This window comes from Labeo rohita, chromosome 6 (genome assembly GCF_022985175.1).
Source record: "Labeo rohita strain BAU-BD-2019 chromosome 6, IGBB_LRoh.1.0, whole genome shotgun sequence".
NCBI lineage: Eukaryota > Metazoa > Chordata > Actinopteri > Cypriniformes > Cyprinidae > Labeo > Labeo rohita.
In genome coordinates, this window is record NC_066874.1 from 17,984,594 (window position 1) to 18,004,698 (window position 20,105).

The 20,105-nt window shown below is 34.8% G+C and overlaps 1 protein-coding gene across 2 annotated transcripts; it reads right to left on the reverse strand.

The window, feature by feature from the left end:
• Nucleotides 1-445: 445 nt before the first annotated feature.
• On the reverse strand, nucleotides 446-19,431 carry tbc1d23 (TBC1 domain family, member 23). Of its 2 annotated transcripts, XM_051112186.1 has the most exons (19): nucleotides 19,291-19,431; nucleotides 16,120-16,234; nucleotides 15,575-15,680; nucleotides 13,930-14,134; nucleotides 13,545-13,668; nucleotides 13,065-13,189; nucleotides 12,918-12,964; nucleotides 12,693-12,796; nucleotides 12,421-12,543; nucleotides 9,954-10,046; nucleotides 9,599-9,769; nucleotides 9,073-9,115; nucleotides 8,748-8,854; nucleotides 7,754-7,890; nucleotides 6,969-7,013; nucleotides 6,035-6,123; nucleotides 3,429-3,564; nucleotides 3,015-3,209; nucleotides 446-1,709 (listed from the first exon to the last, which is right to left on the reverse strand). In XM_051112186.1, exons 1-19 carry the CDS (start codon nucleotides 19,326-19,328, stop codon nucleotides 1,625-1,627), a joined length of 2,088 nt encoding a protein of 695 aa, XP_050968143.1. In that variant the 5' UTR covers nucleotides 19,329-19,431; the 3' UTR covers nucleotides 446-1,624. The 2 variants fall into 2 exon arrangements, with proteins under 2 accessions (XP_050968143.1, XP_050968144.1); XM_051112187.1 differs by lacking the exon at nucleotides 6,969-7,013.
• Between the last annotated feature and the right edge of the window lie 674 nt (nucleotides 19,432-20,105).

Below are 20,105 nucleotides of genomic sequence, written 5' to 3' on the forward strand. Positions count from 1 at the left end.
TGTAAACCCTTCTTTTTTGTATCTTTTATTTGTGAGTCGCAAACACTGATACTATTGACTTGCAGTGTGTAAGTATTCTGACAGTTGTGATAATGCATAGACATGCTGTTTACTGGCCTCTAAAAGTATGAAAGTGATTTACATTGGTACATTGGCCAATGTGTTTATACATTGCCAATGTAATATGGCTTCAGTATTTTTTTTAAACAAATTTCCGATTCACTTGACGCTTGTTATTAGCCTTTTGTGGCAATATTGTACAGATTTTTTTTTTTTTACGCTTTCATGTGACAACTAAACAATTCTTTATCAAACTATTAAGGAATTATTGTAAATACGTTGCAATGTACTTATTTTGATATAAACAAAATAAAACAAATATCATGTAACATTGATTGCATTAATTATACAAAAAAAAGTTTTATTTAAATAGAACAGTCAGCCATAGTGGACCTCATTTTGATTTATTTAAATAGGAGATTTTATCAATAGCATTCTGTGGTGTAACAGACAATACACAAAGGTTAAAAAGTTGGGCACTGGGGGACACAATCCTCTGATCTTTTAATGTACGGAACAGGAGGAAATCTCATTTAAGACTTTCAAATGTAGCTTTTAGAACTTGCATAGTGTGACAAACCGACAAGACTAGCTTCAAAAATGTTATGCATCACCCTTAAGGTTACCTTTAGTCCTTACATTCACAAGCCATTTTTCTTTAGTGCTTCAGCATCAATACTGAATAGCTATTCTCAACTGGCATCCTAAAGTTCTCAACACATTCGCTGGTAAACTTGGCCATCACATAGAGAAGAACCATATTACTTTAACTCTCACCAACCAGTTCCCTTTAATCTTCAAAGCTGTGATCACGAAACAACTTTATGGAACTATCAACTGACAAACGTTCTATTAATTTCAGGTCGTTTTAGTTGAGCAGCAGAGTTGTATGGAAGTATTTGTGTGTCACACTGGTGCAGCCACTTGTGCAAGCACATCCTGTAGGGTAGCGTACTTTCCAAATATGAAAATTAAGTATATTTATTCACCACGATGCTTGTGATGAGGTTTCTGGTGTAAAAACACTGCTTTTGATAAATACATCAACCTCCTCTCATATACGAGTATGCAGCAATATATGAAGTTTACATCTTCAAACGGCTAAAGAATTAGTGACCTCAAACACTGAAGCAGAAAAAGCGCAATGAAGTTCCTTGATTGAGGTTCCAAACCGTTTCTCATCCAGAGGACCTGTTTGAGACTCATATAAAAAGCTATAGCTCATTAAGGCTCGAGACAGATAAAGGAGAAATAATAAATCTTGCTTAATTAGGTCAGTTTCTCAAAATCACAAAGCAAAAATGAACAAAATAACCATTTTTTTATCTCAACATCTCCAAGCCCAAAGTTTTAGAACTTCTGGCAATCAGAATGGCAACGTGCCCAAAGAGTCACGACAGAACTCCAGTCAGTGTTGCCTAGGGAGGAGGTGGGGGGGATATGATGATGGAAAAAAAAAGAGTGTGGGAATGCTCTACTCCCTCCTTCCCCTTCAGGCGGTTTTGGTTGGAGCTGTGGTTGTCTCCTGGATGACCAGAATGCAGCATCTTCGATGTTTCTGTCATTAAGAGCTCTCCATTGCATCCAAAACTTTCATGATTTGCTGCTTGATGACTTTAGTGGCGTCACCCGCATTTGGAATTAAATACCTTGCGAAAAGAAGGTGAGAAATATCAGAACACTGACATAAATAGGTTACCTAAAATAAGAAAACATACGATAATGTGTAAAATATTATCATATTGACTGTTCGGTTTAATTTTGAGTATTTATTTTGAAGTTAAAATGCTATATGCTATTAGTTATTTAGATTTACCATGAACAAAGTATTAAAAACATTTGTTCATTAAAAATAAAAGGTAACACTTTAGAATAGGTAACACTTATTCACCATCAGCTATGACTTTTCCTTCAATAAATTCCTAATTTGCAGCTTATTAATTGTTAGTAAGGTAGTTTAGGTTTAGGTATTGGGTAGGATTAGGGATGTAGAATAAGGTCATGTAGAATAAGGCATTTTAAGTTTGGCATATTATAAATAATAAATGGCTAATATTCTACTGATAAGCAACTAGTTAAACCATAAAATAAAGTGTTACCAAATAAGACACAAATATTACATTATAAACTTTAACAAAAATAAGAACCTTCACAACTAACTGGAATAAATTAAAAGTTGAATCACTAAAATTATCAACGGGTGGGAGATAAAAAATAAAAAAAATTAACACTTTACACTAATAACTAATAATCCATTGCTAACATTTAACATTTAGTTAAAACAAACAGTGAAAATACATTTATTATTCTAATGTTATTTTATTACTATTCTAATGGATAAATGTTAATTCTACCAATTACTAAAAAAAATAAAATAATTAAAGCTATTAAAATTGCTGTATGTTAAAATTATTGGTAAGATTTTAAAAGGGTTCAATAGTTTCTACATTCATTAACTTTAAGAATGAACAATACCTCTACAGGATTTCTTAATTAAAGCTATTTACATTTACTAATGCATTATTAATCACAATGCCTGTCTGTACTTTTATTAACTAACATTAACAAAGAAGTGTAATTGTATCATTGTTCATGTCCATTAACTAATGATAACAAATGACACCTTATTGTAAATTATCACCAAATTAATTAATGGACCTGAGCTAACATGAACTAACAATCTACAGTTCTATTTTAATAACTCATGATAAATGAGCAGATGAATTCATACTTTAATGTATCACTCATTGCTAAAAATTGTAGATTAATGCATTAACTAATCCTTGCTAATGGGAACTGAAATGCACAAATCAAAAGATTAAAAAAAAAAAAAAAATACAGTAATACATAACTCATACTAAAATAACACTGGTATATAATATACAAAGACTAGGAGATAATGTGAAATAAAAGTTCAATTAAAATACAGTGATGTCTGTTGTCAGTTACCATACCTCTCCACAGCCACTATCTCCACTCCTGCAGCATTGTTGTTGCCAAACTTAAAAGTGATAAGTTCTGGATGCTTCTTCTTAGAGGTGATCTTCACCACAGAGTTTAGGGCCTGCCTGGACTGGATGTAAGCAAAACCTTTTCGGGCCGCGATCTCTCTCAAACAGTACATGTGTGTTGCGGTGATCAGCAGATGACTGTGGATGACATAAAAATGGAATTATCCACCACTATACTCAACCCACCATCCACCAGCTGGGACAGCCTAGTATCTAATGGCCTGAACCATAATCATAACAGTTTTTCATATGCAACGGTATTATTTTACTGACTACCTTAGCTATCATATAATATTGTTACATTTATGGGGGAATCTTTTTTTTTGACATATGTTGTGTTCCGACGGGTAGCCTCACCTTGGGAACATGTGTCCAGTCTCTTTAACTTCATTGCATGGAATATGGTGCTTCACATCTGGTTTGTTGATCCAAGTCTGAATATTGACAATCTCTTTCCTGTCATCATCTGATATTGATGAGCTGTCAATCTCATCTGAAAAGAGGGAAGGAAATCAAAAAACAATAAGGAAAAACACAGGGACCCAGATATGAGGCGATGGAGTGTACCAAATGTTGAATTTATAAATATCTAAAATAGCAAAAATTTAATACAGCAGTTCTCAACCAGGGGGCTGGGCCCTTATCTTTTTTCCTTATCTCAGTTATATTCAGTTTGTTGAAAAGCCTGCATGCTCAAAACATCACAATGTCTTTTATTCAATTTTTGTATTTTTGGATCTTTGGTGTGCCAACTTTTTGCTATTTTTACTGAGCGACATTAATAATCTTCAGAAAGAGAACGTAAGAAAGAAACAACAACATTAAACTGCTATTACATTTTAGAGTATATTTAATTACAGCTAAAGTACCAGAGGTACATATACACTTGGACAGAAGGGCCTTTAAATACTGTCTTATAGTACTTGTTAGGGGTGTAAAGGTACACAGATGTCACAGTTCGATACGATTTCAGTACAACAGGGAAAAAAAAAAAAAAAAAAAAAAAAAAAAAAATTCAACAAATCTACTATGCTTGCAATGCTAAGTTTCTTTTCATTTATTTTGAACAGACAGTAGTACAAATTACAATATTTTTTATATATATATATATATATATATATATGCACACAGTAGTCAACATTTGAAGTGGATCAAAACCTTTCATAAAACCAAAACAATACCCATTCTTGTCTTAGGACAACTTCAATTAAATTTTTCGATCCACTTCAAATGTTAACTACTGTGTGTGTGTGTGTGTGTATATATAAAAATGCTATACATTTTTTGATCCACTTTATATTCATATATATTCATATATATTCATATATATATATATATATATATATATATATATATATATATATATATATACACATACATACATATACACACACACACACACACATATACATACATACATACATACATACATACGTACATATATATACATACAGCTATATATCTATATATACCTATATCTATCTATCTATCTATCTATCTATCTATCTATCTATCTATCAGATAGATAGATAGATAGATAGATAGATACACACACACACATATACACACATATACACACACACACACACACACACACATGTTTGTTTTTGTGAATTGTGGGGACTTTCCATAGACTTCTATAGATTTTGTACTGACCAAACGATATTGTCTATCCCCTAACCCAACCCTAACCCTAAACCTAGCCCTCACAGAAAACATGTTTGCATCGTTACACTTTCAGATAAACATCATTTACTATTTTTAATCATTTTTTAACATTGTGGGGACCGCAGGCCGGTCCCCACAATGTCAAAAATTTCAGGTTTTACTATCATTGTGGGGACATTTGGTCCCCACTATGTAGCAAAAACAAGTACACATATACACACACACACACATATACATATATATATATATATATATATATATATATATATATATATATATATATATATATACACATACTTGAAGTATGTTTGATGTAGTTAACAGATAAACAAGGGGGAAAAGAACCAGCGTGACACGTAACGTAGCCTATATTTGCTGAGTTTCAGTTCATTTTCGTGACAGAAAGGACAAATGGCAGAAAGCGACATCCTATTTGTTTCCTTTAATTTACAAAAGACCTTTTACAGTAATGCATTATTAATAAGACAATAAATGACAATGTTTTAAGTTGATTTTGCTGGTATGAGGAAACAGTTTAAGCAATCGCGCCAGCACACACACAATAATCAAAACATATCAGTTCCAGGCATCCAGTATTGCTAACTTGACAGAGCAGTTGGTACTTTATCAAAATAAAATACAGTGAACCAAACGTGCAGTTCTGCTGCTGGCGGTTATCAAACTGCAGGTCCCCCCTTTCTGGATTGAGGGTGAATTGTGTGTATTCGATGTTAGGCCTCATGCTGAACAGAGATGTCTGTACCGTGACTGTTCGATACGATTACATGTATTTACAATTACATGTTACACCCCTAACAGATAGTATTCACTCATCCATTCATCACTATAATATCCATTCAATACTCATTTTTACATTTTCCATTTTTATTCAAAATTGTATTTAAAAGCTTTTAATATTTTTATCTGACTTTTTTTTTTATTTCCTGTTTAGTTTCATGCAGTTTTCTCCCATTTTAGTTTGTTTACCACATCAACTTAACCTTACAAAACTTAGTTCAAGTTAGTTGCCACAGAAAAATTCCTATTTATTAATTTATTTAATTTTAAACTTTTTATATTTATGTTATTTCAGCTTTATTTTAATTACCAAAAAAATAAATAATAATAATTATATGTATTCTATTCTATTCTATTCTATTATGTATATATAAAATAATTGTTTGTTATAGATAACGACAATACCTGGTGCAGGTGTGTATGTACTAACTCTGCAGGAACCTGCTAGTTGAGTACACCAGGCAGGCTGAATGTCTGATTTAAATCTGTATCTTTACCTGTATCATACTCTTCCTCATCACCAATGCTGAAGACAGGCTTCACACCCCTGTATGGCTTCCCCACCCGATCGCTGCTGCTTACGTGCCTGTGGGGGAAAAAAAAGAAAAAACATCAGAGACCCACTAAAGGAATAAAGGTCTGTCCTTCAAACCAACATTGTTTTTCTTGTCCTAATACAGGCATTCTAAGAGCATGGCGGTGAGATGAGGTATCCTCTAGGAGTAAAAAGGTGAGTACTGTTAGTTGGAAGAAAGGCAAGTTATAGTACATATTTGCATTTACCAGAGATGAGAATCAAAGTGTGGAATGCCAGGCACTTCACGAAAGTGAATGTTTAAAGTCCATTTTACTGTAAAACTGTACAACTTTAACATTTAATCACAATTGCCCAAGACTTCCACAGCTGTGATCAAATCTGCATAAAAACAATGAAGGACTGCAGTCTCCCTGCGCACAAGTTAAGAACCCAGATAGCAGAGATCAAACTTCAGACTGCGGAGACAGAAACTGCTTGCGTAAAACAAAGAAAGGCACAGAGTCAAAACAGCCAACACTGTCAGAAAGTGTCAAGACCTGTGGTTCACAGCTTCCACCATTCCGAGTGGTATTTGCGAATTCTACTACACATGCGTGTGAATGTCTGGTAGTGGATGAAAAGTAGCAAATTCTAGAATGTTACTCTACACTGATGATATTCTCTGAAGTGTAGCAGGAAACAGGAAATTCAAAAGGATGAAAAGGACATTTGTACTATAGATGCAGGTGATGCAGATGCATATGGTGTTAGAGCATACATGAGTGCTGCCATTTAAACAGGGTTTTTAAAACCCCTACTATGAGCTAAAGCTGACAGCGCCACCTTGAGAGGGCATGTTGCGGAAACTTAATGCACGCTGGTGGGGGCACAGACAAACATTTATAAAGTCTTACCGATCCAGTATTCCCTTGTCTGGCCAGGGTAGATTGAAAGATATTCTAGTGTGAAATAACAGGGCATAGTTCGGGAGGATAATTAAAACAGAAAGAAAATCAATCACATTAAATAAAGTCCTCTACATAATAAGACTTTAAAAAAAATTGTGGGGATGGACAAAAAACAAAAAAATAAAACAAAAAAAAAACAGCAACAATGACACAGGCTTAACATAGAGGCAAAGTTTTTGCAACTGGCCCCTGATTATTAAATAACCCTCATTCTTTCTTTCTTTAATTACCAGAAGAACATATGTGACCCTGGACCACAAAACCAGTCTTAAGTCGTTGGGGTATATTTGTAGCAATAGCCAAAAATACATGGTATGTGTCAAAATTATTGATTTTTCTTTTATGGCAAAAATCATTAGGAAATTAAGTAAAGATCATGTTCCATGAAGATATTTTGTAAAATTCCTACTGTAAATGTATGAAAACCCAATTTTTGATTAGTCATATACATTGTTAAGAACATTATTTGAAGAACTTTAAAGGCAATTTTCTCAATATTTTGATTTTTTTGCACCCTCAGATTCCTGATTTTTAAATAGTTGTATCTCGGCCAAATATTGTCCTATCCTAACAAACTATACATTAATGAAAATGACCCTTATGACTGGTTTTGTGATCCAGGATCACATATTTGGAAAGAAAGATGTAAAAGAATGCCTGAGATTAAAGAATTAAAAGATTAAATTTAAAAAAAAGATTAAAGATTAAATTAAAAGATTAAAGATGCTCACCTGTCCACCGGTGTGGAAGTGTTTTCAATGAAGCTGATCACCTTCTCTTTTACATTAACTGACTTTGACTTGAGTGCAAAGGTCATTTTGTTGACAAGTGATTTAACTCCTTTGCCATCTGCGCCGTTCAGTTCCCCCTGTATCAATATAAGACAGGCTTAAAAACTTCCAAAAGTAAATTAATCCAAGACCAGGGGTATTTGCTTATCACAACAGGAGTTGAAGCATTTAATGGCACTTGCTTTACTTGCAATGTCCACAAGATGGCATTAAAAGCCACACAGAAAACGAAAGGAATATGCTATGTATCCACATATTATTACAATGCGGAAATAAGCCATTTCCTAGGAATGGGCCGAACCTCATTAACCACAATAAGAAGATAACTAGAAGAATAAAAGTACAACAAACCAATGTGTTTAATATTATAAATACCAGTCTGCGACATCAAGCAGTGAAACACTTTTTTTTGTACAGCTAAAAGTAACTGGAAGCGAGAGACACAGGACATTTTAAGTAATAATAAACAGCCAATATCCCAGTAATATGCATGCTAATAACCAACTAGTTATTAGTAAGAAGTGTTACCAATATTCTTATTAACTCAAAGTATTTAAAGTGAGAAGGGTACATAAAAAGCATGCATTTTAAGGTTAGGCTTTAAATTTTGATGTTAAATTTTGATTGTAAATGTTCTACAGTACAACCCTTAACTTTTTCAAGGGAAAAGTAATAAATTAAATTAACTAATTACTAGTAACTAGTTACACCCAACATTGCTTTCTGCTCTGATTTACAACCTTTACAGAGCCTTAAATTGTGAAGGGACAAATTAAGACTTTAAGACTTCAAAATAAAACCCTGTTGACAACGGATTAAGAAAATTGATGAGAACATGGACCACAAAAGAATGGTTTGCAGGCTACATGCACTCTAATGAGTAGCACTCTTTTAATACATCATGTAAAGTGCATCACACACACACTAAACTCACGTCAGCTGAGCTGAGGCTGCTGTGGGATCCTGAGGTGCTCACAATCCAGTGAACATAAACATTATCTGGCCCTTCAACATTAATATCTGCCAGGTGCTGCTGCAATGCTGAGCATTAAAGAAAAATAAATTTATTATACACATACGCACACAATCATTTTCATTAGCACAATGTATGTGCTGATCACATTTTTTTTTTTTGTTAGTATATGAATACATTACATTTAATTATTTATATTTGATTACATTTTGCCTCAAATTTGGCCAGACACCACAATAAATAGATCAAAAGCATTATTCATTTTGCAACAGAAAACCAAACTTACCCATAAATCCACCTTTTGCTATGCTCACAAACTCTTTATTTTTCTAGACAAAAAACAAACAGATTTACCACTTAGATTCTGTACAGTTGTCAAATGTGACCCTGGACCACAAAAGCAGTCTTAAGTCGCTGGGGTTTATTTGTAGCAATAGCCAAAAATACATAGTATGGATCAAAATTATTGATTTTTGTTTTATGCCAAAAATCCTTAGGATATTACATAACGATTATGTTCCATAAAGATATTAAGTAAAATTCCTACTGTAAATATATAAAAACTTAATTTTTGATTAGTAATATGCAATGTTAAGAACTTTATTTGGACAGCTTTAAAGGTGATCTCGGCCAAATATAGGTCTATTATAGCAAACCATACATCAATGGAAAGCTTATGTATTAAGCTTTAAGATGATGTGCAAATCTCAATTTGGAAAAATTGACCCTTATGACTGGTTTTGTGGTCCAGGGTCACAAATGCTTTCAATAATTAACATAATTCAATATGTAGCACCAGATGCAGTTCTGACCTGTAGAAAGTGGGCAAGCACCATGTTCATGTACATGTCCTCTTCCTCCCGTCCACTCCCCATAAAGCACAGATGCTCTCCGCTTGCCACAGAGCCTGATTCCAGAGACTGCTTCTGTGCCTCCAAAAGAGACTTCACCGATAGGGCAAACTCAGAAGGATTATGAAGCATCTGTAAATCAATACCAAATCATTATAGTTTCACGGGTCACTGACTGAGGTGCATAGCGTTGAGTGCAATTACTCTGTGAGACAGCTACACATATTAAATACTGTATTTTTAAGGAAGCAAAGTCTTTCCAAAGGAATCTCTGTCATGAACAAATGCTGTGTTCTCTGCTTGCAAAAATTCTTACCAGGTCAGAGTCCAGGTGAAAGGCAGTGGAGAGGTGACCAGCATTGTACTGCTCAGCAGGACGGCAGTCAACTACAAAAAACCTCACGCCCTCCTAAACAGCATGCAAATCGCAAGAACATACATTTAAATAAGAATAACATCACTGGAAAACAGTGAAACTCATCTGTTGGTGATTCTTGTGCACAGGTGTCATAAAATAATAAATTTAAAAGAGAAGTTCACTTTTAAGAACAAAAAGATGTTGAAAATGTTCACGTCTTTCTTTCTTCAGTCGTAAAGAAATTATGTTTTTTGAGGAAAACATTTCAGGATTTGTCTCCATATAGTGGACTTTAGTGGTGCCCGTGATTTTGAATTTCCAAAATGCAGTTTCACTGCAGCTATAAAGGGCTCTAAACGATCCCAGCCAAGGAAGAAGGGTCTTATCTAATTGTAAAAAATTACAATTTAAAATAGAGGTCGATCGATGTATCGGTTTTGGCGATTAATCGGCACCGATAGTTGATTGGCGGAACTATCGGTTATCGGCAAAAATCCATGCCGATAGTTTTTTCCAGGTTGGGTCCGTTGCTGGAGCGGCTGAGAATGTCGTCATTATACAGCAAAGTCCCTATAGTCTTTGTTATACAGCACAAGAGCGGCCTCTAGTGGCGGAAATCACTGACAGCACGTGCTGTTTGTTTAGACGCGTGACACTGCGCGCTGCACAGAGCGGACACTTCAAAGGCGGATTTAAAACATCGACAACGAAACGGTGTGTACTGTAGTGCATGTTTTCATGTCATTACTAAGCGATGAATTTGTTGACTAGATGCTGCATTAGTAGAGAAATGACAGCAGTATACTTTTGCCCATTTGATGATCAAATAAAGTCTTGTAGACCGCCGCTTGAATTGAATGCGACGTGTCCAGTGTGTGTGATACCGGATAGCTGCGAGTTCTTCTAGACGCGGTGCTGTACTTTTGCCCGTTGTGTGACTAACATATTATATATTTTGATTAGATAACCACAAATGTTCTAGAATAGAAGCAGTTAAATTGTGAAAGTACACAATATCCATATGTATGCAATTTCAGTACTGTGGCCTTTGTGTAGATATTTAAAGATGGCCATCTTTAGCTTGATTGTTGATGTACTTGTAGCACTTTACAATATGAGTCCATTTGTAACATTAAGATTGAGAAAAGCTGTAGAATATAAGTATTGTTCCTTGTTAGAGTGTGTTAATTTCAGCATTCACTGATGTATTTTAAAAAATTGTGTTGCTTTTGTTAACATTAATGAACAATGAACTAACTGTAATGATCAATGTATAATTAATATTAATATTTGTATTCATTTACAAAGTATGGTTCAGTAGGCTACTTTTTTTTTTTTTTTTTTTTTTTTTTTTTTAGTGGAGCACTATTTATTTTCCGTTCAGTATCCTTTTTTTAATCGGTCGATTAATCGGTATCGGCCAGTGTGGTCCAACCTAGTTATCGATATCGGTAAAATCCAATATCGGTCGACCTCTAATTTAAAACTTTTTAACCTCAAATGCTCGTCTAGCTCTGCATGACCTCTGTGTATTCCGGTTCATGACAGTTAGGGTAGCTAAAAAAAACAACAACAACTCCCATCTCATTTTTTCCCCTCCAACTTCAAAATCATTGCCCTCTTACCTTTTTTTGTAAAGGGTGTTTGATCTTCTTTGGATGTTTACTTTGTAAGCACTGTGTTGGTACTTTGGCAGGAATGTAGGACAATTTTGAAGTTGGAGGAGAAAATGAGATGGGAGCTCTTTCAACCTACCCTAGACAAGCTAGACAAGGTTCTCCATTTGGGGTTAAAAAGTAAATAAATTGTCTTTTTTTTTATTTATTTTTTTTTTTTTTAGAAAATAATCATTTGTTTGTGCTAGATAAGAACTTTCTTCCTTGGCAGCAAACATTTTGAGCCCTTTGAAGCCACATTTAAACTGCATTTTGGAAGTTCAAACTCCCACCCACCATCTCCACTATAAGAAGAGAGATCCTGAAATAAATTTTTTGTTCTGGAAGTGAACTTCTCCTTTAAAGAATCTATTGTCAACGTCAGATACAGTGTAAATTAAAAGTAGGTGTTTTTATTATTATTATTATCATTTTTTTTTGGCAAATTACATAAATCAAGTGCAAAATATTTTGGCCAAAAGCTCAGAAGTGTGTGCTTCACTCATATATGATAAATGTGCTATAAAACAATCTTGTCTCCTTGGATTAAACCATTTGTCTTATATGGATTACTTCTACAATGCTTTTTGAAGAATAGCGATATAATGTTAAAAATACCTCCACTTTACTGAACATGAACAAAGTCTTATTGGTATACAAAGATTAGTGGGTGAGTAAATGATGAAAAAAAAAAAAATTTCTTAGTGAACAACCCGCTCTGCTCATCAACATTAAGAAATATGAAAGTTATCTTGGGAGTGGGAACTCACAGGTTGTAGCTGGTTGGCTTGAAGAATCTCTGGGACCGATACAGGCAAACAGAGAGCCTGACTCAGGTCCATGTCTTCTTCCTTTAGAGCCACCAGACTGCTGCCAAACAGATTATGGTTCTCCTACACACACATAAACCACATAATTAATATGTAATAACTGCTACTCTGTTATTATGACACACCACGATTCTATCCTGATGCATCTATTGTTTTTATTAGGAGAAAGCTGGTTATACCCAGCCCAAAGAACACAGATATATAACGCTTACCTTTCTGAGAGATAGAGGCGTCTTGCTGTTGTAATACTGTGCTAAAGAAAACAAGTCTTCAAGATCCTCTACATCAAGGAATTCTGGTGAATGCTGCAGCACACCTGGGGAAAAAGAAAAAAAGTCACAGCTGTAAACTTTGGTCACACAGGACAATGCAACAAATGTAAATTTGTAATTCATTATTTTAATAAATAATAATAAATAAATCATGAAAGAATTTACTGATAATTTGCTCTCTGCTATCTCCTTCATGGACAAAGATGCCGTCTCTGGACATTAGAAAACAAAGAAAAATGTTTTTACTTGATCTCATGAACATGAAATTCAATAATCAGTTGAGTTCACTGAACAGTCTAAACTCTCACATACTTGGCATTAACAAGGATGATGAGCATGAGGAAGAAGATGAGAAAAGGGTCAGCCTGTTGGAGATAAACATCCCATAAGGCCTGTGACACCTCAGGGAGACAGCTGCTAGAAAAGAGACTGCCCAGCTGTAGGAAAAAAAAAAAAAAAAAAAAAAAGGATTCTTTAGCATAAAATAATTAATTTGATTCATTTTCGGAATATGACCATAACACTTTTTCAGAACTGATTCATAGTGTGTATAAATTAAGTACAATTTTTATACTAAGCCCGGGGGTTCCAATACTGCTCCTGGTTGGACACTGTCCTACAGAATGAAAGCTTCATCCTCAATTAAACACCTGAAACTGCTTTTCAAGGTCTTGAAAATTGTACTAGAACCTTCCAGGAAGGTGTGTTGTGGCAAGTTGGAGCAGGATTGGACAGCCCTATACTTAGCCACATACTTTATAAAATATTCAAACAGGCCAGAGATCGACTGACCCAGCTGATGGCGTAGGAATCAGGAGTGATCTTTTTTGTGTCCAGGAATGAGCAGAATTCAGGCTCATGGTACTGCAGTAGGAGTCTGAAGAGGTGAAATGGCCTTCCATTTGCAACGCAGTCTCTGCAAAAGGCAAATAATATGACCCTACATCAAGAAAACTGATAAAAAGACGGCATGTTCCCCCTCTGCCAACCAAACATTGTCTCAATTGACCTTGTTTGCCACAGAAGACAGCATTTAAACACCTTTAACAAAACCGATACTTTCTTTCAGTTTAAATCCATTCAACTATGCAATATTTATTTATTTATCTAAATCAAGTTACCTCAAATTTTAGAAAAATTCAAAGTAAACCACAGACAGACATATGAACACCCCTACCGTGGGATGTATTTATTCATGATGGCGTAGAAGCAGTTGTAGAGGTCTTTGCGGGACAGCTGTAAGCCCAGGAGTGGTTTGAGAATGTGTGGCCAACTAAGATCTGGAGTGAAAGTGACATTTCTGGACTTGCAGTAAAAGGTGATCACTGACTCCACATCTGATACCAGGTCCCGCCCTTCCTCCGCTGGTAACCCTAGCTCATCTGTACAAAAAAAAGACAAAAACAGCATCATAATATAGGAAATTCCACTATTTCATATTCATGTTTTTCCATAGCCAAACAAATGCAAGAATTTATCATGACTCTGGGAGCATCCTGTTGGTTTATTAATTAACAAGACATGACTGATTATGTGATAAAACCAATTTTTTGTTAGAGGCTTGAAGGGATAGTTCACTCAAAAATGAAAATTCTGTCATTAATTACTCACCCTTTTGTTGCTCCAAACTTGCGAGACCTTTGTTCATTATTGGACTACAAATTAAGATATTTTTGATGAAATCCAAGAGCTTTCTGACCCTCCATAGCCAGCAAGGGTCCTACCATGGTCAAGGCCCAGAAACATGGTACGGATGTCGCTAAAATAGTTAATGTGACATCAGTGGTTTAACCGTTTGTGCGCAAAACAAAAATAACAACTTTAGACATTCTGCCTCTATTATTGAGAGTCAACACGTACCACGACGCATTGGACTATTTTAACAATGTCCTTACAACCTTTCTGTGCCTTGACCATGGTAGGACCCTTGCTGTCGGAGACAACTCACTGATTTCATCAACATCATCTTAATTTGTGCTCCGAAGATGAACGAAGGTCTTACAGATTTGGAACAACATAATTAATGACAGAATTTCCATTTTGGGGTGAACTATCCCTTTAATTTCATCTGAGTGTACATTGCCAAAAACATCATTTCCTTAAGTGTACAAACTTAATTTTAAAATGAAAGCTGACAGTCTGCATTTGAGCTCTAATTTTTATAGGTTTGATTTCACAACACTGTATGCTTTTGTAGCAGGGGGGAAAAAACTGATTGGATTTTGAGATGTGGGCATTGCACTCAAACATTAATGAGTTTGTAGTTGATTGTGAAGGGGTGGGTTTAAGTAGATTACATGACTGGAGAAATCCAGCATGTCACCAGAGATCTGTAGTTTACCCTTGAAGATTTATAATATTTCACGAAACATTATGAGGACAAAATAATAAAAAAAGAAAATAAATATACATGAATGAATTAACATTAATGTCTGTACTATGCCTTACATAACAGATCAAATTTCACGCAGACTTCAAACATTACTAAACAAATTCTCCAAAGAACCTTCTTAGAACCTACATGCATTACAAATTATATTAAAACAATATGTCTAACAGATAATGATGGAACTCCTGATCCAAAAATAAATTGCTTGTTTACTTTCAAGCATGCAGACGTACATAAACAAATAAAGTTTTGCCAACACGTAACTGTGTGTAGAACACACAATATGTCACAGGATGTTTTGAATAACCAGTAGGCTTATAATGTAGAGTGTCTGACTCTACATTCATAGAACTGATATGCTATAAATGTGTAGTGCATAGCTACACATAAATGGCACAATGAAAATGAGGTGAGGTGTGCAAAGGTTATTCACCAATTATCTGCTGACTGCGGCTGTGAATGAGCGTCTGTTCTGGTAGGTCCAAAGCCCCATCCCATGAGGAGAGACTATCTCCTTTACCAGACACGTTCAAAGCAATCTGTTAACACAAACACGTTCATCAGAGCTATAGACTAAAGAAATAGGGGGAAAAGATATGGGAAAGGGAACAGTGAAAGCAACTGTAGTTCAACAAGCCCCCAAATATAATGTGCGATATAAGCTAATGCCATCCCCATGGGGTGTACTTTTAAACGGTCCTACACTTCAAGACTACAGTTTCCATAATGGCCATCTGATCGATACAGAGGCTCTCTAAAGCCCTTTGGGACCCATTGACTCTAGGAAACCCTTTAAAACTCAGCTCTGCATGGACCTCTTATGTATTCTGTCATAAGCAAGAATGTTTTTTTTCGGTCTCTCTCATCAACACACAGCATGTACAATCTTTTCAAAGCTTTTTTCATAATCCAAATAGTCAATATTTCCACATAATGCTATTTTGTCTTCAGACACACACAAACCACATATATACCTACCATCCATAACTTGGCCCTCTGTTGTGGGGGTAGGTTCCGGACCTGGATAACACCATCCTGGTTAGTGTCCAGATCACATTCTGCCGTGTCAAGAGCATCAGCCAGATCACGCGACCTTCAGAAAACACACACACAATCAATGCACACATGACACACTGTGATCAGATCACTTGAGCTTCATTTAGAAGATGTCAAGGACAGATTCAAATATGTTTGATTTATCTGCACAGAACTATGAAACACAAACAGAATGGTACCAATAACAGTCTTTAATAATTCTACATTATTCTATATTTTTATTATTATTAAAATGTATCATCTGTATTTTAATATAATGGAAAATGTAATTCACTCCTGTAAAAGCAAAGCTGAATTTTCAACAGGCATCATTTAAGTCTTCAGTGTCACATGATCTGCCTAAAATGATGATTTGGCACTCAAGGAATGTTTCTTTTTATTACCATCAATATTGAAAACAGCTGTGTAATATATAAACAGCTGTGCTTAATATTTGTAAGCAAAGCATGAAACATTGCATTCAGGGTTTTTGATTAATAAAATGTTCACAAGGACAGTGTTTATTTGACATTTACAATGTCAATCTTTTGTCACACTATAAATGTCTTTACGTTCGATCTATTTAATTCACCCTTGCTGAATAAAATGTTATTTATCATTTCTTTAAAAAAAAAAACAATTTTACTGACCTCAAACATTTGAACGGTAGTGTAAATATCTCTTAATATAAAGTGAGTGTAAAGAATACTGCAACATGATCTAATTAACTAGTACCAGAATTAAGGGGAAAAAATTATTTGGATGCAGATCATATCTTTATCCCTTAAATGTAGTCCATATCGAAGAAATTAAGTAATTAAGTAAAAAAAAAAAAAAAAAAAACTTCACATGAGGGAAAAAAAGGATTTTAACAAAATTTAATTGCAAGTGCAACATTAAATCAAAAGCAAAAAATCTATTTGAACTTGCTAAAATTTTATTTTTTTAGGTGACTGATCACTGTTTGCACTCCAACTGGTTGTCACAGGTCTTGAAAATATATATATATTAAATAAGAACAACAACAATCTGTCATAAACAATTATTTTTAAAAAAAATAGCAAAAGGCATCCGGTGAGCAACAGCCTTTGACATGAATCATTTATGAGCAATATGCTTAGCAGCTCTACAGAAAGGAATATTGCCACAACAAACAAGGTGTGCTTGTGCACACCAACTGACATGTCTGTGCAATTAACACACATTATTGAGAATTCAACAGCAGGAAAAGATTCCACCTAACGCAAAAACACAAGAAAAGAACAGATGCTCAGGCTCTCTAAACTCCACTCTCCTCCATGGTTTCTCTCAAAGGTACTACAAACTCCAGACACTAGCAAAACAAGCTAAGAACTTGGTATGGGGATTTTCAGGCAGAAAAAAAAAGCCCCTGACTTGCACTAAATTGCATTTTTAGCTGAAGTAAAAGAGACCGAAATCCTCCAAGGCCTCTTTACCATCTGCTATACCGCCATGAAAAAAAAAAAAAAAAAAAAAAAATCTCAGACAAAGCCCCACTCTCAACACATGATACTGCTGAAAACAACTGGGCTGGAATCAAACAATGCATATCACTTTGCAAATGCTCCAATTCTTTAGTGCACATAGCAGCAGCTGCTGCTAAAACCCACATGATCCATTAAAAAATAAACTTTTTTCAGAGCAATAATTTACAATTACAAAAACACCAAACACTTAATGTGAAACCTGCAATTTAGCACTTAACAACAAACAGTTTTTCTTTTTTGGTGTAATTTTTAACCCATTCAACTGATTATTCTGACACATTCTTGCAATTTCTACAAAACCTCATGTTTTCCACCCTAAGCGTTATCATGGTGACACATTTATTTACATCAACTGAAATGGTTTAATACATCAATAAATCTAAAACGCTGTGTAAAAGTGTAGTTAAGCTGATTACTGATGATAAGATGATGGGTTCCACAGTTATTCTAAAGTTCTGACAAACTTTTAGGAAAGAAGCGAAAGCTGTCTAACAACCAGCCATACCAAGCATTCCAGATTGGGGTGAGAAAAATGTAAGTCGTCACATTCAGATATTTTACTGAATGCCTTATAATGAAATAGGAAACTTAAGACACAACTAATTCTTTTTGATGTGAAATAGGAGCTAAAGAACATGTGGAGCACTATCTGTGGTTAACAATGGACTTTGATATTACAGACTGAAAGATACAACACCCTCACACTTTGCTCCATTTATCTCTCTTATGGAATCATTTGTCTTTGTGGTCATTGTCTGTGAAAACAGGAAGGTCCATATTCAGCAGAAGAGGAAGATGACACAAACGCCCACAAAAAGAGGTGTGCCTTTGTGATTTCTATGTGTGAACCTCTCCTTTTGTAGAAGAACCACAAAACGGTTTAGAAAACTACAACCGTATCAGTATATTATTTAAAAAAAATGAGTGTATTTTACAAGTGGCTGCTGCATCAAGGTTCAAAATGCTTTTTCTGAATAGTTCTGTTGAACTACACTATGCAAAAACATGCCTACATAGACAATAAAGCACAAAAATGTTGACGTCAATAAGCTGTCAGTTTAGTTGGGCTGTCAAAAGAATTCCTCAAACATTTAAAACCTAGGAGTAGCCTGATGTTCATAGCTGAACATGCGACATTAGCGTAAACCTAAACCATAGATGACATGTTAGTGAGGTTAAAATTGCCATAGTGGTAACGAACACTAATTATATCATAATCATTACAACTCTATTGTGTTCTAAGCTACGCTAACATCTAGCTAAAGGTGTATTAACAAACAACTTCTACGAAAGCACAAGTGACGTTTAATCGCTTAAAATAGGTTTTATACAGATAACAATATGAATAAAATGACAACGTCAAACTGCTGCGAAGATCTGGAAAACAGCTGGAGTCTCCAAACAATACACTGTCTGCTGTGGCTAACCAAACTAACGTTAGCTGTTTAGCACAGCATCGCTGTCTACCTGCCGCTCAAACGGCTGTCTGGAAAAAGCTACAATATTAAATAGTCTTTCTTCAACGGATTTCAAGTTCCAAGTGACAATATCAGTCTGGGAACCGTTAATCGTTCCACGGTAAAACAGATCAGCGGTGTTTTCTTACCAGCTGCCTTCAAGCACTTCCCCTACAGCATCCGCCATTGCTGTGGTGACGGTCCACGTCAGACTGTGTCGTAAATGCCAGCGTCTTGTCGCTACGATCGCGACGCAAGACGTAGAACGCGATAATCAGCGGAACTGTCTGTCTCACAAGAGCGATTTTAGCTTTGATGAATAAAGAAAGAGCGTTCTAGAACCCCTTGGTTTCGACATGGCATGTAGCCTTGTCCACCAGCTGTTGAATCGATTTGGAAAAATTGTAAATTATATATATATAATTTTTTTCTAACTGTGCATCTCATTGTTCTCATCGTATGATGTATGTAATTTGTAACGTGTAATTAAATAAAATAATGATATAAAGTTTTTAATTGATAAACGTCGTTTTTTTTGTGTATAAATACACTATCAGTCAGAAGTTTTTGAACAGTAAGATTTTTAATATTTTTTAAAGATTTCTTTCCTGTTCACCAAACCTGCATTTAAAATAAAAGCAGTAATTGTGTGAAATATGTTTAATATTTAAAATCACTGCTCTCTATTTGAATATATAATTTATTCTTGTAATCAAAGCTAAATTTTCAGCATCGTGACTCCAGTCATCAGTCATATGATCTTTCAGAAATCATTGAAATATGCTGATTTGCTGTTCAAAAAATATTTTATTATTATCAGTATTTCAAACATTTTTTGGGATTCTATGATGAATAGAAAGATCCAAAGATTAGCATTTATTAGAAATAAAAAGCTTTTGTATCATTATACACTATTCAAAAGCTTGAAGTCAGTATACATTTATTAGTAGTAGTAGTAGTAGTA

Coding starts and splice junctions, on each gene's coding strand:
- tbc1d23 (XM_051112186.1), bottom strand. CDS start 19,328: ATGGCGGATGCTGTAGGGGAAGTGCTTGAAGGCAGCTG. Junction 9,770..9,953: donor TTCACCTGGACTCTGACCTG/GTAAGAATTTTT, acceptor ATTGATTTACAG/ATGCTTCATAATCCTTCTGA. Junction 1,710..3,014: donor GAGATAGTGGCTGTGGAGAG/GTATGGTAACTG, acceptor TCTTTTCGCAAG/GTATTTAATTCCAAATGCGG.